This window comes from Leucoraja erinacea, chromosome 7 (genome assembly GCF_028641065.1).
Source record: "Leucoraja erinacea ecotype New England chromosome 7, Leri_hhj_1, whole genome shotgun sequence".
Lineage (NCBI taxonomy): Eukaryota > Metazoa > Chordata > Chondrichthyes > Rajiformes > Rajidae > Leucoraja > Leucoraja erinaceus.
The window spans coordinates 46,698,392-46,715,669 of record NC_073383.1 but is presented as its reverse complement, the minus strand read 5'-3'; the positions used below and the strand labels follow the sequence as shown (position 1 = coordinate 46,715,669).

The 17,278-nt window shown below is 43.0% G+C and overlaps 1 protein-coding gene across 13 annotated transcripts in view; it reads left to right on the top strand.

Annotated features, from left to right (window-relative positions):
* Positions 1 to 17,278, top strand: part of LOC129698962 (abl interactor 2) — a 97,786-nt gene that overhangs the window by 23,773 nt on the left and 56,735 nt on the right. For all 13 annotated transcript variants that reach the window (XM_055638486.1, XM_055638482.1, XM_055638485.1 and 10 more), the window contains exon 2: positions 1,568 to 1,735. In XM_055638486.1, the coding sequence (XP_055494461.1) occupies positions 1,568 to 1,735 (168 nt within the window). The remainder of the gene's footprint in view (positions 1 to 1,567; positions 1,736 to 17,278) is intronic.

Sequence of the window (17,278 nt, the reverse complement as noted above, 5' to 3'; positions counted from 1 at the left end):
ATTACATTGGGAGCTTGATCAGTTGCGTAAGTGGATGAGGAATTAAAAATGGAGTTTAATTTGGAAAAGTGTGAGGTGTTGCATTTTGGGAAGTCAACCCAGGGCAGGGTCTTCACAATGAACAGTAGGCATCTGGGGATGGTTGTTGAACAGCAGAATCTCGGAGTACAATAACTGAGTTCCGTGAAAGTGGGATTGCAAGTAGATAGGGTGGTGAAGAAGGCTTTTGGCATGTTGGCCTTCATGTCAGAGGATTGAATATAGAAGTGGGACAATATATTACAGTTGTACAAGACTGCACGACCCACTTGGAATACTGTGTTGTTTTGCTCACCTTTCTATATGAAAGATGCTAATAAGATGGAAAGTGTGCCGGGAAGATTTTCAAGGACGAGGGCCTGAACTATTGCAATATATTGGGCAGGCAAGGACTTTATTTCTGGGAGTACAAGAAACTTGATATTATGGAGGTATGTAAAATCATGTGGAAGAATAGATATGGTGAATATGGGAATCAAAAACTACAGGGCATAGGTTTAAGGTAAGAGGGGAATGATTCATTCTCATTAAATGATTCACTTTTACACACGTAGTGATATGTTTATGGAACGGCTGCCAGAAGTAGTAATTGCGGCTAGTACAACAACAGTGAAAAGACTGGTATATGCGTAGGAAAGTTTGAGGGATATCGGCCAAGCATGGGCAAGTGGGATTAGTTTAGATAGGACATCTTGGATGACCAAACAAGTCACTTCCAGTATTTTCCTGGCAAATCGCTTCCTTGCAATCCATAAATCTGTATCCAAAATTCTGTTGCCCTTATTGTAACCAATTTGTGCATACCAATTACATTCCTACATCTATAGATTCCTTTCTGGTTCCTCGTTGTTTCAATTTAAAAGTATTCATAATGGTATTTGGAGCTCTCTGTTGCTACACTGCTCCCTATCATTGTAACATCCTTGAGTTCATTGGTCCTTAGATCTCATTTCCAGATCTCAAGCTTCTTGTGCATTGCTTCGTCCATTGCCTGGCCATTGTTGGTCGTGCCTTCAGCAGTCCTGGCTCTAAGGTCTTGAATTCCCACTCTGCCCCTTGAGTGCTCTATTCGTCCTTTAATACTCCCTTTAAAATGTGCCTTCATGCTCAAGGTTTTGATTAACACAACTATTTATTTTTGGGTCTCCGTTTTTTGTTTTGCATAAGTATGGGGTCTTGGGATGTGCCCTGGCTTTATGTAAATATATATGAGTTTGTCTGGTTTGAGTCATTTTTTTTGTTTTCAGCTTCATTTGAGAAAATCTTAGGCCACTCAACAAAATTCCTCTGCTCTCACTGTGAGAAATTGATGCTTGGGCTAAGACGTATTCCTGAAAGTGGCTTTTGAACAGTGCAGTAATTATTGATTTTGATGCATAGGATTCAGATTGAAGAAATTATTTGCTGGATTATGAAAAAACTGTCCATTTAAAAAATTATGCATGTTCTGCATTTTGAATATTTGAAATATTCCTGTAGACCTGAACTATTTAACGTACAATGATTAATCTGTCACTTCTTCTTAAAGGCAGCAGATAAACAGCGAGCTCTGGAGGAAACCAAAGCCTACACAACCCAGTCCTTAGCAAGTGTGGCCTACTTGATTAACACATTAGCGAATAATGTGCTCCAGATGCTGGACATTCAGGCATCCCAGCTCCGACGCATGGAGTCGTCAATCAACCATATCTCACAGGTAGGCTCTTTCACTCTCTTTCAGATGGCCATTGATTCAGTTAGTGAGCATTGGTGTCATGGAAAGGTCTCTTGACATAGATTCTTTTGGAAATCAACATGGACACGTCTGTCATGTTCTGTTCTTGGCTTATAGTCTTGTGTGAAATTTCTGACAAGGTTTGCCTACCCTTTCAGACCTGTTAATATTGCAGCATCATGTTAACTTGTGTAGCAATGCCTCTGTAGACCCGTGGTTTTAATATTACATCACTGTTATCGACATTAGAAGACTTAACCAGCATGTAGTGTTTGTCAAGTAGGTAAATCTTCTAATCTACGTCCTGCATTGTTGGCAATGTTACCCTGAAATATGGGGTGCAATTTATATGTACAAGGTAAGCATTGATGGTCTTTTCCAAATATGAAAATGAGAGAGAGCAGGTTTGTGGCATTGATATAGTATGGCCCCCTTCTCTGCTTTTTCAGCCATGGAATTTGTATAAGAGTGAACAAACAAACATTAGACTTATTAACTTTAGGGAGAATCTTGGTCATATGTAGTATTGAACAGTTGTCTTTAATATTTATGATGACTGCTCTTCTTGATGGCTTTAAGCTCTGAGTGATGAACAGAAAATAATGGTTTTCTGTAATGTTATATTGGATTTCTCTTTGATATGTAACTTAAACAAATGTTTTGTAAAAAAAAACCCAGCTGAGCTCTGTAGGTATCTGGGTTAAAGAAGGATATGTTAAGTTATGGTGCTGTTCCTCATTATTCCTTGCTGAATGTGTCTTGTCCTAGATATTGCCTATGATATCCCATGGAGGAATAGTTTGCTTGCATTTATTATTTCAACAATTTTAAATGAGAACATTTTAGGTGAGGTCCCATAAATATTCGTGCATCTATATCCAGTTCACATTTCTAGATCCATTCAGTGTTGCTCAGCACCACACCTCGGTATCCAGCGATAGACATGTCTGTGCCATGACTTGACAAATCCAAAGCACTTTCTTCTGAAGCTCCACCAACGCATTGTTACACTGAGATGTTTCATTGATAGCTCTTAATCATCAGATGACCTGTTACTATGTGTGAAATTGTCTTGCAAACATCTGTGAGCTTTCAAATCAAGCAAAATTCACACAAGTAATGTTGTTTTTCAGGAAATGGCAATTCACACAGCACTTGGTTTGTCACCAGCTTTGTGGCCAACTCTTATGATGTACCCTGACGGGAAACGTATGTGAATTCTGTAGAAAATTGGTATGCTTCAACTGCATGCATTATCCTTAAATGAGGATGGAGCAGCTCTGCTCTTTGATTTTATTTCTCCCTAAACAGACTGTACCTTGCTTACCTTTACCCTAATCAGTACCAGAATTTAAGTCATCACACATCCATCCCCTAGAATTATTTGCACAAACATCCCCTGCCTTCTTGAATCATTGCCACTCCAAACAGCATTCACTTTTTCAAATGTGCATTACTTAACCACAATACAAAATGTCCAAGTTCTCATATTTAAATGACCCATATAAAGCATTTTGGGACCTTTCTTGATTTAAAAAAAAGATTGTCATTCAAGCAGATTTTGTGTATAAAAACTGAAGCTAGCAGCAAGGAATCTTTAGCAGCTAAATAACATTAGTAGGTGGTTTCAAACATTGAACATTGAATTAAACACTGGATCTATAACACTGTAGTTCCTGGACCTTAAATTACAGTGAGATTTACTGAGTGTTTCAGATGTTTTATTCACCTAAGTCGTATCTTTTCTTGGGGAGGAAAAATTCCTTGTTTTAGTTCAGTTTAAGAATGGACAGTGTGCAAAAACTTTTGCATAGCGAGTGCAGAAACAATTTCTGCCTGTGTTTGTTTTGTTTAAAAACTGCAGATGCTAAAAATCAAGTAAAAACTGAAAGTGCTGTAAATATTCAGCAGATCAGGCTGCATCTCTTCCCACATATGGCAACTAGACCTGTTGAGCCATCACTATTGCTCTTTCTTCCCTTCTCTATTATATCACTTGTCTGTGACAATGGCAAGAAAAGATCTTTTAAAATATATATAGTACAGCACAGGAACGGGCCCTACGGCCCACAGTTTGTGTCGATCATGATGCCTAATTAAATTGGTCTCATCAGCCTGTACATGATCCATATCCCTCTATTCGCTGCATTTCCATGTGCTGTCCAAAAAACCTCTTAAATGCCACTATCGTATCTGCATCCACCACCACCCCTGGCAAAGCATTCCAGGCCCCCACCACCACCACCCTTGGCAAAGCATTCTAGGCCCCCACTTGGCAAAGCATTCTAGGCCCCCACCACACTCTGTGTAAAATCAAAAAACTCGCTCTGTGCATCTCCATCACATTTTCCCCCTCACCGTTTAGCTATGCCTTCTATTATTGGACATTTCCACCCTGGGGGGAAATACGTTCTGACTGTCTACCCTATCTATTACTCTCATAATTCTCTAGACCTCACTAGAGAAGAACTAGAAATCCTCGTCAAGGCCCCCGCAGTCTTCTCTCTTGCCTCCCTTAATAACCTGAGATAGATCCCATCAGACCCTGGGACTTATCCACCTTGAGGTTTTTCAAAAGCTTCCTTGAATCTGACTATCCACATACTGTTTAAGGAAACCTTCTTGGATACACCTAACAAATTCTGGCCCGTCTAATCCTCTTGCCCTTCACTGGTGCTTTTGAAAGTTGTTCATCACAACTAACTGACATTTGCAGGGAATTTTGTTATCACTGCAGTGTAGTTATTGCAGTAATGTTAAAAACACGCAGGCTATTTGTATACAGAAATGTCCCGCAGACATCAATGGGATATTGGGCAGGTACAGTACCCACCATAATGTTTGGGACAAAGAACCATCATTTCTTTATTTGCCTCTGTACTGCACAATTTGAGATTTGTAGTAGAAAAAAAATCATATGTGGTTAAAGTGCACGTTGTCAGATTTTAATAAAGGCCATTTTTATACATTTTGGTTTCACCATGTAGAAATTACAGAGTATATAAGCCCAGTTGCTCCATTCTCTCAGCATATGACAGTCCCGCCATCTCGGGAATTAACCTCGTGAACCTACGCTGGACTCCCTCAATAGCAAGAATGTCCTTCCTCAAATTTGGAGACCAAAAACTGCACATGAGGAAATATTATACAAATAGAACCACTTGGATAGTGACTTTTATATAAGCTAGGTAATTTGCAAAAGAAAAGCTTAAAGTTTTCCTGAACCGAAATAAAGTGCAAACAGACACATACACACAGGCAAAGATGAATCAAAACATGGAGGCCTGAACCAGAACCTGCTTAGCTTAGGTTATTGTTTGGGGCAATTATAGCACTGAAAGAAACATTGTATTTGATATGGCTTTGTGTTGAAGATTGGGAAGCTGAATAAGGGGCCTCTTCTTAGGCCATCTGCTCTGTCTCTATGGTACATTTTTGAGCTCTGAATGTGACATAAAGGTGAAGAGTTATGGCTTGTTTTGCTAGGTTTGAGAGAATTCAAGGCTGAGAGATGATAGACTGCAGTTAGCTTTGGCTGTATACAATTATAATGTGTGATAAGGAATAAGATGTAAGTGAAAGAATAGTTGCTTTGAGAAATAATTAGATTGAGGGAGTAGTTTATGGAAGGTTGAAGCAGATGGAATTCTGACGTAATGGTCTGAGATGTAGTCTCTTGTGTTCTGCCTGGTACATGAGATTGGAAATCCTACTTCCCGATAACAGGAAAGGCACCAAACTCATATTAAGTAAATTGACAGATTTACGACCCATGTATCTTTGGATGGGAGATGGAAATGTGCGTTTTGAACTTAGAAACTGTAATTCAGCAAACTTATATAATTAATGTTTTAAAGACATAGGTAATGGTATTTCAAAATGTGTAAAATTATAATAACACCAATTATGAAATGTATTGGCTTAATAGAAAGGTACACTTTAGACATAGAAATTGTTTAGATTTATAGAAATATATTTTCTCTTGGTATAGAAAGTGTGTATGACTTGTGTGATCATTGTGTTATATACGTATCTTGTATTTTGAGGAATGGTCTTTCATAAGAGCCTACTGGGGTTTTGCTGTGTTGAAATAAAATAATTCTAAAACAATTATAAAGCACAGGCAAACGAAGGCTGTAATGAGGCCAGGGAAGGGGGATCATGTGACTGGTGTTGTAAATCACCAGAAGGACTCAGATGATTGGTTACTAGCTTGTCATACCCTCTGTATCTAAAATGTGTAATACCTATATAAATGCCATGAGTTTGTATCAAAGTTACTCCTGTCTGGACCAGCCCCAGAGCATCAGCTCTGTGTTGGAAGGTTCAAGGGACTAGTCTCAGCTGAATAAAGAATTGATTTTAACAGCAACAAGTGTTTGAGTCAAGTTGACTTTAGATTGAAATAACTCAGTTTAACACACACAATACTCCAGGTGTGGTCTTACTAGGGCCCTGTACAACTACAGAAGGACCTCTTTGCTGCTATACTCAACTCCTCTTGTTATGAAGGTCAACATGTCATTCGAGGTGGGCGGCGCGACCGACGTCGCAGCGGCCTCTGCAGTCCGTCTGTCTTTTTTTTTTGTCCCGTTGAGGGTATAGTTTGTAGTGGGTTTTTAACTGTGTATGTAGGGGGCAGGTGGGGGAAACTTTTAAATCTCTTCCCTGTACGGGGACCCGACCTTTTCCCTGTCGGGTCTCCGTTGTTGTTGGGGCCTTGCACCGCGCAGGGCCTTACATCGCCCGGCGCGGTTTAGGCAGCCGCGGAACTTGCTAGCGCCTGCCGGGGGCTCCAACATCAAGACCCGGAGCAGGGCCTTACATCGCCCGGTGCGGCTTTAAATGGCCGTGGACCTGCTAGCGCCCGCCAGGGGCTTTGACTTTGACATCGGGAGAAGAATGGAGAGCAGAGGAGAGACAAGACTTTGCCTTCCATCACAGTGAGGAGGAGATCACTGTGATGGATGTTTGTGTAAATTGTGTTGGTGTGTGTCTTGGTTCTTTTCTTGTTGTATGACTGCAGAAACCAAATTTTATTTGAACTTGTTCAAATGACAAATAAACGGTATTGTATTATTGTATTGCTTTCTTCACTGCCTGTGATACCTGCATTCTTACTTTCAGTGACTGATGAACAAGGACCCCCCAGATCTCACTGTACTTCCCCTTTTCCCAACTTGACACCATTCTGATAATAATCTGCCTTCCTGTTTTTGCCACCAAAGTGGATAACCTCACATTTATCCACATTAAACTGTATCTGCCATGCATCTGCCCACTCACCCAACATATCCAAGTCACCCTGCATCCTCATAGCATCCTCATCACAGTTCACCCTGCCACCCTGCTTTGTGTCATCAGCAAATTTGCTAATGTTACTTTTAATCCCTTCATCTAAATCATTAATGTATATTGTAAATAGCTGTGGTCCCAGCATCGAGCCTTGTCGTACCCTACTAGTCACTGCCTGCCATTCTGAAAGGGACCCGTTTATCCCTACTCTTTGTTTCCTGTCTGCCAACCAATTTTCTATCCATGTCAGTACCCTACCCCCAATACCATGTGCTCTAATTTTGCCCACTAATCTCCTATGTTGGACCTTATCAAATGCTTTCATATCCAGGTACACTACATCCACTGGCTCTCCCTGTCCGTTTTCCAGTTACATCCTCAAAGAATTCCTCAAGCATGATTTCCCCTTCAGCTGACTCGGACCGATCCTGCACTACCTGCAAGGTGCACATCCGAAAGCCTTGGGACCAGACACTTGTCGGATTTCGGACATTGTCGGATTTCAGAATGGAAGATTTTTAGCGTAGATTAGGAAGGTAGCGCGGGCGGCTTGAAAAGTCTGGAGCTGCTGCCTCCTTGACCATCATAAAAGTCAGTTAGTTAGTTTGGAGGGATTTTATGTGGTGGTGGTGGAGTCGGGGTGAAGGGGGAAACTTTATTCTTAGTTCCCTACCTGGTCGGCGTGGTCCCGGCGCCAGCTCGACCCCGGCAACTTACCCCTGGTGCGAGGCGTATCCAGCCCGCCCGTAGTCACTCCCAGCTCCGGGAATGTCGGGAGTCTGAAAGCGGGGACCAGCCTTACCGGGTCCCGGCACTCTTTGTTTCGCTGTCTGCCGCCGACACCAATTTTCGCTGGATCCAGTTGGGGGTCAGTCCGGCCGCGGGCGGCGCCGGTTGGAGCTCCAACCCCGGCAACTCTACCCCTGGCTGCGCGGCCCCAATCCAGCGACGCTCCGCATGTGCGGCGGCCAATTTCCGGAGCTTGCCCACTAAATCTCTGCCTGGTTGTTGGACGCCCTTATCGACATTTGCGGATCCGGCGCGGGCCGCGCTGGATTTGGAGCGCCTGATAGAGTTGCCGGGGTCAGGTACACCCCACGGCCACTGGCTCAGCGACCCGGTTGACCGTCCCCGCCTTCCGACCAGGTAGGGGACTAAGAATTACAGTTTACCCCTTCACCCCCCTTCACATAAAAGCCCTCCAAACTAACTGACTAACATTTAAGCAATGATTTACAGATGTTTAAGCGTCTCCCAGTCTCCAGGGAGGAGGCAGCCGCTACAGTAGTACAGACCTGGGTTGACCGTGGGTCGTTTTGGGTCAAGTTTGGCGCCAAACGCGAGCTTTGGTGCGCAGACGACATCTGGAAAAAATGGCTGGTTTTCGGAGCTTTTCGGTTTCTGGAACACCGGATAAAAGGTTGTGCACCTGTACTGCTATCCAAATGAGTGGTCTTTGTCCCAAACATTATGGCGGGCACTGTAATTTCAATTTGCCATTTCATTTCTTTGAGGTATAAATTTTGATCTGAGCAATGACTACCCTTGACATTCTTTAGTACCTCATGATTCAGTGAAACGGTTCTATGGTTCATCTACTTGTCTGAAAATGGCACCAGTACTATACCAAAGGGCCATCCTTCTGTACAGATACCAAAGGGCCACCCTTCATTATTGGCTCGAGTCTCAGCTGTGAAGTTCGATAGCTTATTCTTCCATCCACTGATCTGTTTTTGAACTTGGTGTAGATAATTGAAACACAGGTTCTTTGCTAATAATAGAGGAAAGTCATCTGTGTTTATTAATTTGGAGCCTAATGTTTCTAATTGTAATCAATATGGTTTGAATGTCCTCCAATGTCTTTCTCGTAGGGAATATAATTTCTACAAGCTGGCAGCAATACCTCCAGTTCTCTATGCTGAGTGTATTGCCATTTCTGTGTTAGTTCTGGAAATTAATTGATGTCACAGTATATTAATTGCTGCAGAATATGTCCAGTGCATCTCTTAGCTTAGGAAGACAAAAATAATTGCTGTGTTACCTCGTATTTTAGGCTGCTCATCAAATATACATCTAATTAAAAATAAGTCTCAGAAATAAAGAAGAATCTGTGTCCAAATTGCTTTCTTTTTCCTTTTAGGAAAGGGATTTGTTTTACTGGTGAATGGAGTGAAAGTTGTGATCTGGGTTAAATTCTTTGTGGCTCATAGTACCCCATTTGGGCTTTGTACTCCATTCGTTTGACTATGTATTTATGTGTTTACTTTTGGAAAGAAACATCTCTCATTTGATGCAAATTCTTTTGAAAAAATTAAAGGGGTATTTGAGAAGCGGAAACCCTCACATGCTGTAAATCTAATTTAAAACAAGAAAATCCTGGAAGCACACAGCAACTCAGGCAGCATCTGTGGAAGGAAAAAGTTAATGTTTCAGGTTAAAAATCCTTTGTCAGAACTGGGAAAGTCAGAAATCAACTTATTTTTAAATTGCAAACAGCACAGGGAAGGGATGACTAGGACAAAACAAATTTATCTGATGGGGAGAGGTTTGTGTGATTCCAATGTTAACAGAACAGTCTGTTAAATAAATTAATGAGGGATGTTAGAGAGTGAAAATAAAGGGACATATTAAAGTTGTGAAATGTGGGTCCGTGGTGTTGCTGAAAAAAAATAATGCTGGAAATGGCTAGCTGTTGAAGTAGGGTCCAGAGGGGGATAAACTGAGATGGATAATTTTACTGCAGATCTGGTCAATTCTCATGAAAAACTAAAAGTAAGTGATCTGAAATTATTGATTTGGTCCCCAAGGCTGCCATAGGGTCAGTCAGAAAATGAGAAGCTGTTCTTCAAGCTTGCTTTGCACCTTGTTGTCTAGATGGCGGATGTGCAGGAGTGGGCGCCGTCTGTGTATGGCAGCCTGCCCACAGACCGTCTCTTCACCTTTTTTTTTATTTTAAGTCCTGTCATAACATGTTAGTTGGAGGTCTTTTATGTGGTGGGTGGGGAAGGGTGAAACTTTATTTCTTAGTCTCCTACCTGGTCGGAGAGGCAGCATCCCTCCGAGCTGCTTCTTCGCCCCATCCTTGCGGCCTACCATCGAACTGGAGCGGCGTTTCCTGTTGGGACCAGCCGGGACTACAGCTTCGGTGGCGGAGCAGCGCTGGGACACCATCATGGAGCGGGCGATGCCTTACCGGGTTGCCGTGCGGTAAGCTCCGGAGCGCTGTGGCCGCCGACCCCCAAGATCGCGGGGCTGTGGCTGCGGGCATCCGGCCGCGGGTGGCGCTGGATTTGGAGCGCCGCGGAGCCTGGGATCGAGTTCGCCGGGGTCAGAGCTCCAACCGGCGCGACCTGAGGACTGCGAGTGCCCCTGTCTCCGGGGAGGAGGCAGCCGCTCCAGACTTTCCAAGCCGCTGAGGAATGTTTCACCCGACGCTGGAGTTCCATCTTCACGGCAAGAGGGCCCTGAAAATCATCGGATTGGCTGCAAGGCCACAAATGGGCCCCGACCTCGGGTGTTTCACAGAGGAAGATAACTTTTTGGTGCCTTTCCCCACAGTGGAAATTTTTGATTCTGCTGTGGAGGGACGTTTGTGTTGAACTCTATAATGTGTTGTGTCCATTTCCTTTATTTTTTTTTAACCTTTTTCTAAGGTTTGTATGGAAACTTATCTATTTTATGTAAAGCACTTTGGTGTCAATGCAAGTTGACTTAAAACGTGCTATATAAATAAAACGTACTTGTTGGAAATGTATTGATCAGAATGAGATTGGGATGGAGTATTAAACTAGCAGGCAATTGGAAGCTCATGGCACCCCTGCAGACTGAACACGGGTGCTTATTAGACATAGATTACTTTTCCTGTCAAATTCATTCATTATCTGTTTCACATAATCCATCCTTGCCACTTCCATTCTGGATTTCTGTCTCCATTTCGGAAGATAGGTTACTGACCAATATCCATTAAAGTCCACAGTCTCCCATAGCCACCGTGACCATACTACTTCCCATCATGCTTCCTGAAGAAATCCATGCCATTCTGCGAATAGACTCAAAGACCATTTGAATTACTGGGTGGTGGGAAGGGTTGAGGTAAAAGAGCAAGGGTTGCGTTTCTGCTGGTTACATGGGGAAATGTTGAAATTGGTTAGTGGCAATGGAAGAGCAGACTTCAGTGGTGAAGTGTGTGGTCCCTTTGAGGAAAAAATATGTCTGGTGGTGGAATCTCACTGAAAGTAGAATATTACAAATAATGTTCCATTGAATGTGGTATAAGGTGAAGATCAGGGGATCACTATCTTTGCTTTAGCCAGAGCAAGAATGTGGGAAATAGATGAGATGCAATCGAGGTTTCTATCATCTGTGGCAGAGAGGAAACTTAGGTTCAGGAAGAAAGAAACTATTTCTCAAGAACATTTGTGGGAAACATTCAATACATTGGTGAGGCCACATTTGGTGTATTATTTCAGTTTTGAAAGATATTGTTTAGCTGGAAAGAGTGCAGAGAAGATTTACAAGGACTTGAGGGCCTGAGCTACAGGGTTAGGTTGGACAGGCTGGGACTTTATTCCTTCAAGTGCAGGAGAATATGGGGTGATCTTACAGAGGTATATAAAATCACGAGGGGAATACAAAGGGTAGATGCACAGTCCTTTACCCCTAGTTAGGGAATCAAGATCCATAGGACATAGGGTTAAGGTGAGAGGGGGAAAGATTGAATAGAAACCAGAGGACAATTTTTTCTCACACAGGGTGATGGGTTGCCAGTGCAGAGATGTGGGCCAAATGTGGGTAGTTGGAATTAGTGTAGATGGATCATCTTGGTCAGCATTGGCAAGTTAGGCCCAAGGGCCTGTTTCCATGTTGTATGACTGAGTCTTTGAGAATAGACTCAGCCTATCGAATCTCCCTCTGTATTTGCAGGCCTCCATACAGGCAGCAGCCTGATGCATCTCTCCTGCATCCTCTACTGATACTGTATCCATCTTATTGGGTGACAACCAGAACTTTACACCGCACCAAATATGGTGTAACCAATGATTTGTGCAACTGTGACATCAATTCCTATTCTTAAATTTAATGCCTTGGTCAATGAAGTCAAGCACAACAAATGCATTTTCCACCACCCTTTCCATCTGTGTCAGTAATTTCTGGGAGCTATGCACTTACACCGCAAGATTTTACAGCTAACCTATGTCCTGCTCTTTCCTTAGACAATCTTATTTGATATCTACAGCTACTCCAATTTTTGTGTCAATTTCATGCTTGCTCGTCCAAACACCTACATTGTCATCCAAGTCATTTATGGTATATCAGACTTGGGGTGGGAGTAAGGATAGTCGAGAATCAAGATTTTTTTTTTTTACTGGATATTACTGCACATAATTATACAATTAAATTCTTGCTTGCTGCAACTAAATTAGCCCATTAACTGAGTAATGCACAAATGCAATAATCAATAATACAATAAATTAATTACCCGTTAACCATAATAGTGTAAAACTGAAGTCCATACTGCAAGCAAAAATAATGTTCATCAGAGATCGTGGTTGCGGTTAATGTTGTGTTCTCGAGGCTGATGGTTGCTGGGGATAAAGCTGTTCTTGAACCATGGTTTTCAGGCTCCAGGCCAAGGCATTTGTGAGATGAGGTAAAAAAAGGATGAGGTCCTACAAGATGAATTTAGGGAGCTAGGAGATAAACTTAAAAGTAGGACCTCAAAGGTAATAATCTCTGGATTACTACCAGTACCACGGGCCAGTCAGAGTAGAAATAGGAGGATATTGCAGATGAATACGTGGCTTGAAAAATGGTGCAAGGGGGAGGGATTCAAATGTTTAGGGCATTGGAACCAGTTCTGGGGGAGGTGGGACCAGTACAAACAGGATGGTCTGCACCTGGGCTGGAATGGAACCAATGTCCTTGGGGGAGTGTTTGCTAGTGCTGTCGGGGAGGATTTAAACTAATGTGGCAGGGGGATGGGTACAAGAGCAGAGGGGCAGGGGGGTGTAAAATGAGGGTAGAAGCAATAGGTAGCAAGGTGAAAAGCAAAAGTGGCAGGCAGACAAAACCAGGGCAAAAATCAAAAAGGGCCACTTTTCAACATAATTGTATAAGGGGTAAGAGCGTTGTAAAAACAAGCCTGAAGGCTTTGTGTCTCAATGCAAGGAGTATTCGTAATAAGGTGGATGAGTTGAACGTGCAGATAGCCATTAATGATTATGATATAGTTGGGATCGCGGAGACATGGCTCCAGGGTGACCAAGGCTGGGAGCTGAACATCCAGGGATATTCAATATTCAGGAGGGATAGAGAGAAAGGAAAAGGAGGTGGGGTAGCATTGCTGGTTAGAGAGGAGATTAACGGAATGGAAAGGAAGGACATTAGTTTGGAGGATGTGGAATCGGTATGGATAGAGCTGCGAAACACTAAGGGGCAGAAAACGCTGGTGGGTGTTGTGTACAGGCCACCTAACAGTAGTAGTGAAGTTGGAGATGGTATCAAACAGGAAATTAGAAATGCATGTGACAAAGGCAAAACAGTTATAGATTGCTTTCTACATATAGATTGGGTGAATCAAATTGGCTGGGGTGCTGAGGAAGAGGATTTCTGGGAATGTATGCGGGATAGTTATCTAAATCAACATGTAGAGGAACCAACGAGAGAGCAGGCTATTTTAGACTGGGTATTGAGTAATGAGGAAGGGTTAGTTAGCAGTCTTGTTGTATGTGCCCCCTTGGGCAAGAGTGACCATAATATGGTTGAGTTCTTCATTAGGATGGAGAGTGACATTGTTAATTCAGAAACAATGGTGCTGAACTTAAAGAAAGGTAACTTTGAGGGTATGAGACGTGAATTGGCCAAGATTGACTGGCAATTAATTCTAAAAGGGTTGACGGTGGATATGCAATGGAAGACATTTAAAGACTGCATGGATGAACTACAAAAATTGTTCATCCCAGTTTGGCAAAAGAATAAATCGGGGAAGGTAGTGCATCCGTGGATAACAAGGGAAATCAGGGATAGTATCAAAGCGAAGGATGATGCGTACGAATTAGCCAGAAAAAGCAGCATACCAGAGGACTGGGAGAAATTCAGAGACCAGCAGAGGAGGACAAAGGGCTTAATTAGGAAAGGAAAAATAGATTATGAAAGAAAACTGGCAGGGAACATAAAAACTGACTGCAAAAGTTTTTATAGATATGTGAAAAGAAAGAGATTAGTTAAAACAAATGTAGGTCCCCTGCAGTCAGAAACAGGTGAGTTGATGATGGCGAACAAGGATATGGCGGACCAATTGAATAACTACTTTGGTTCCGTCTTCACTAAGGAAGACATAAATAATCTGCCGGAAATAGCAGGGGACCGCGGGTCAAAGGAGTTGGAGGAATTGAGTAAAATCCAGGTTAGTCGGGAAGTGGTGTTGGGCAAATTGAATGGATTAAAGGCCGATAAATCCCCAGGGCCAGATAGGCTGCATCCCAGACTACTTAAGGAAGTAGCTCCAGAAATAGTGGATGCATTAGTAATAATCTTTCAAAACTCTTTAGATTCTGGAGTAGTTCCAGAGGATTGGCGGGTGGCAAACGTAACCACACTTTGTAAGAAGGGAGGGAGAGAGAAAATGGGGAATTACAGACCAGTTAGTCTAACATCGGTAGTGGGAAAACTGCTAGAGTCAGTTATTAAAGATAGGATAGCAGCACATTTGGAAAGTGGTGAAATCATTGGACAAAGTCAGCATGGATTTACGAAAGGTAAATCATGTCTGACGAATCTTATAGAATTTTTCGAGGATGTAACTAGTAGCGTGGATAGGGGAGAACCAGTGGATGTGGTGTATCTGGACTTCCAGAAGGCTTTCGACCAGGTCCCACATAAGAGATTAGTATATAAACTTAAAGCACACGGGCATTGGGGGTTCAGTATTGATGTGGATAGAGAACTGGCTGACAAACAGGAAGCAAAGAGTAGGAGTAAACGGGTCCTTTTCACAATGGCAGGCAGTGACTAGTGGGGTACTGCAAGGCTCAGTGCTGGGACCCCAGCTATTTACAATATATATTAATGATCTGGATGAGGGAATTGAAGGCAATATCTCCAAGTTTGTGGATGACACTAAGCTGGGGGGCAGTGTTAGCTGTGAGGAAGATGCTAGGAGACTGCAAGGTGACTTGGATAGGCTGGGTGAGTGGGCAAATGTTTGGCAGATGCAGTATAATGTGGATAAATGTGAGGTTATCCATTTTGGTGGCAAAAAACAGGAAAGCAGACTATTATCTAAATGGTGGCCGATTAGGAAAAGGGGAGATGCAGCGAGACCTGGGTGTCATGTTTACACCAGTCATTGAAAGTAGGCATGCAGGTGCAGCAGGCAGTGAAGAAAGCGAATGGTATGTTAGCTTTCATAGCAAAAGGATTTGAGTATAGGAGCAGGGAGGTTCTACTCCATTTGTACAGGGTCTTGGTGAGACCACACCTGGAGTATTGCGTACAGTTTTGGTCTCCAAATCTGAGGAAGGACATTATTGCCATAGAGGGAGTGCAGAGAAGGTTCACCAGACTGTTTCCTGGGATGTCAGGACTGTTTTATGAAGAAAGACTGGATAGACTTGGTTTATACTCACTAGAATTTAGGAGATTGAGAGGGGATCTTATAGAAACTTACAAAATTCTTAAGGGGTTGGACAGGCTAGATGCAGGAAGATTGTTCCCGATGTTGGGGAAGTCCAGGACAAGGGGTCACAGCTTAAGGATAAGGGGGAAATCCTTTAAAACCGAGATGAGAAAAACTTTTTTCACACAGAGAGTGGTGAATCTCTGGAACTCTCTGCCACAGAGGGTAGTTGAGGCCAGTTCATTGGCTATATTTAAGAGGGAGTTAGATGTGACCCTTGTGGCTAAGGGGATCAGAGGGTATGGAGAGAAGGCAGGTACGGGATACTGAGTTGGATGATCAGCCATGATTATATTGAATGGCGGTGCAGGCTCGAAGGGCTGAATGGCCTACTCCTGCACCTAATTTCTATGTTTCTATGAGAGCATGGCCAGGGTGGTGTGAGTCTTTGAAATTAACGACCTCTTTGAGGCAGGGTTTCCTATAGATTCCTTCGATTGCAATACCTACCGCTCTGCAGCCTCCTTTGTTTCTGGGTTTGAGTTACCGAACCAGGCAACAATGTAACCAGTCCGCCTGTCTCTCTCCACCGTACGCCTATAGAAGTTCAATAGAGTAATGGGAGTCTGCAGGGAGACGACGAGGCTGAAAGCTGACGAGGGAAGATCTCCTGAGGAAATGAGGTCTGAGACCGTCTGGGAGATAGCCTTGCGATTGTGATTTTCTTTACCAGAAGGGTTTGGCAAAATGGGTTGCAAGGCCTATTTCCATGCTTTGTAGCGCTCTGACTTGTAAGATTTATAATCAAAAGGGACAGTCTGATTTATACCTGGGAACAAATATATAATTCACCGATGCAGCAGCTTATCGTGTATACCGTGGTAGATTCACAACTGTTAATTTGCTCAAGGTATAGTCATTCGTGTGGCACTGTTGATTTATGCAGAGCAAGGTTTTGTAAAGAGCAAATTAGATGGCTGAAAATGTATTTTATGTTTCATTTTTCATTTTCCTTTCCCCTGACTCTAGTCTGAAGAAGTGTCTTGACCCGAAACGTCACCCATTCCTTCTCTCCAGAGATGCTGCCTATCCCACTGAGTTACTCCAGCATTTTGTGTCTACAGTTTAAACCAGCATCCGCAGCTCCTTTCGACTCAATGTATTTTAGGTGTCAGTTAAGAGAGTCGAAGAATTGCCAGTGTTTGTAATCTTCAATTTTCATTGCGTCAGCCATTAAAATGCAGAGCTTCTGAGAGTGTGCACTGAATCTTTAAAACATTGGTAAATCAGTCTAGGTAACGTAGTCAAGTCCTGAAGAGAAACTCCAGACTTCCCGTTTAGAAGATTAAAGCAAGGTAACCACCACAGCATTCCGTTTCTAGCATATCCTAAAGGGCCTGTCCCACGAGCAAGCGACTCCATGCGGCAAGAGCGACCTAACCAGAAGCGGGGGCTGCGCGGAGGTCGAGTGAGTGACATGAAATGCGAGCGAAGTACGCGCGTGACGTACGACGTCGAGGCAGCTGCGGGCAGGCCATTGCCGCGCGGAACTTTTTAACGTGGTCAGCTTTTCGGAGCCCCACACGATGTCGGGACCAGCTCCGCACAACTCC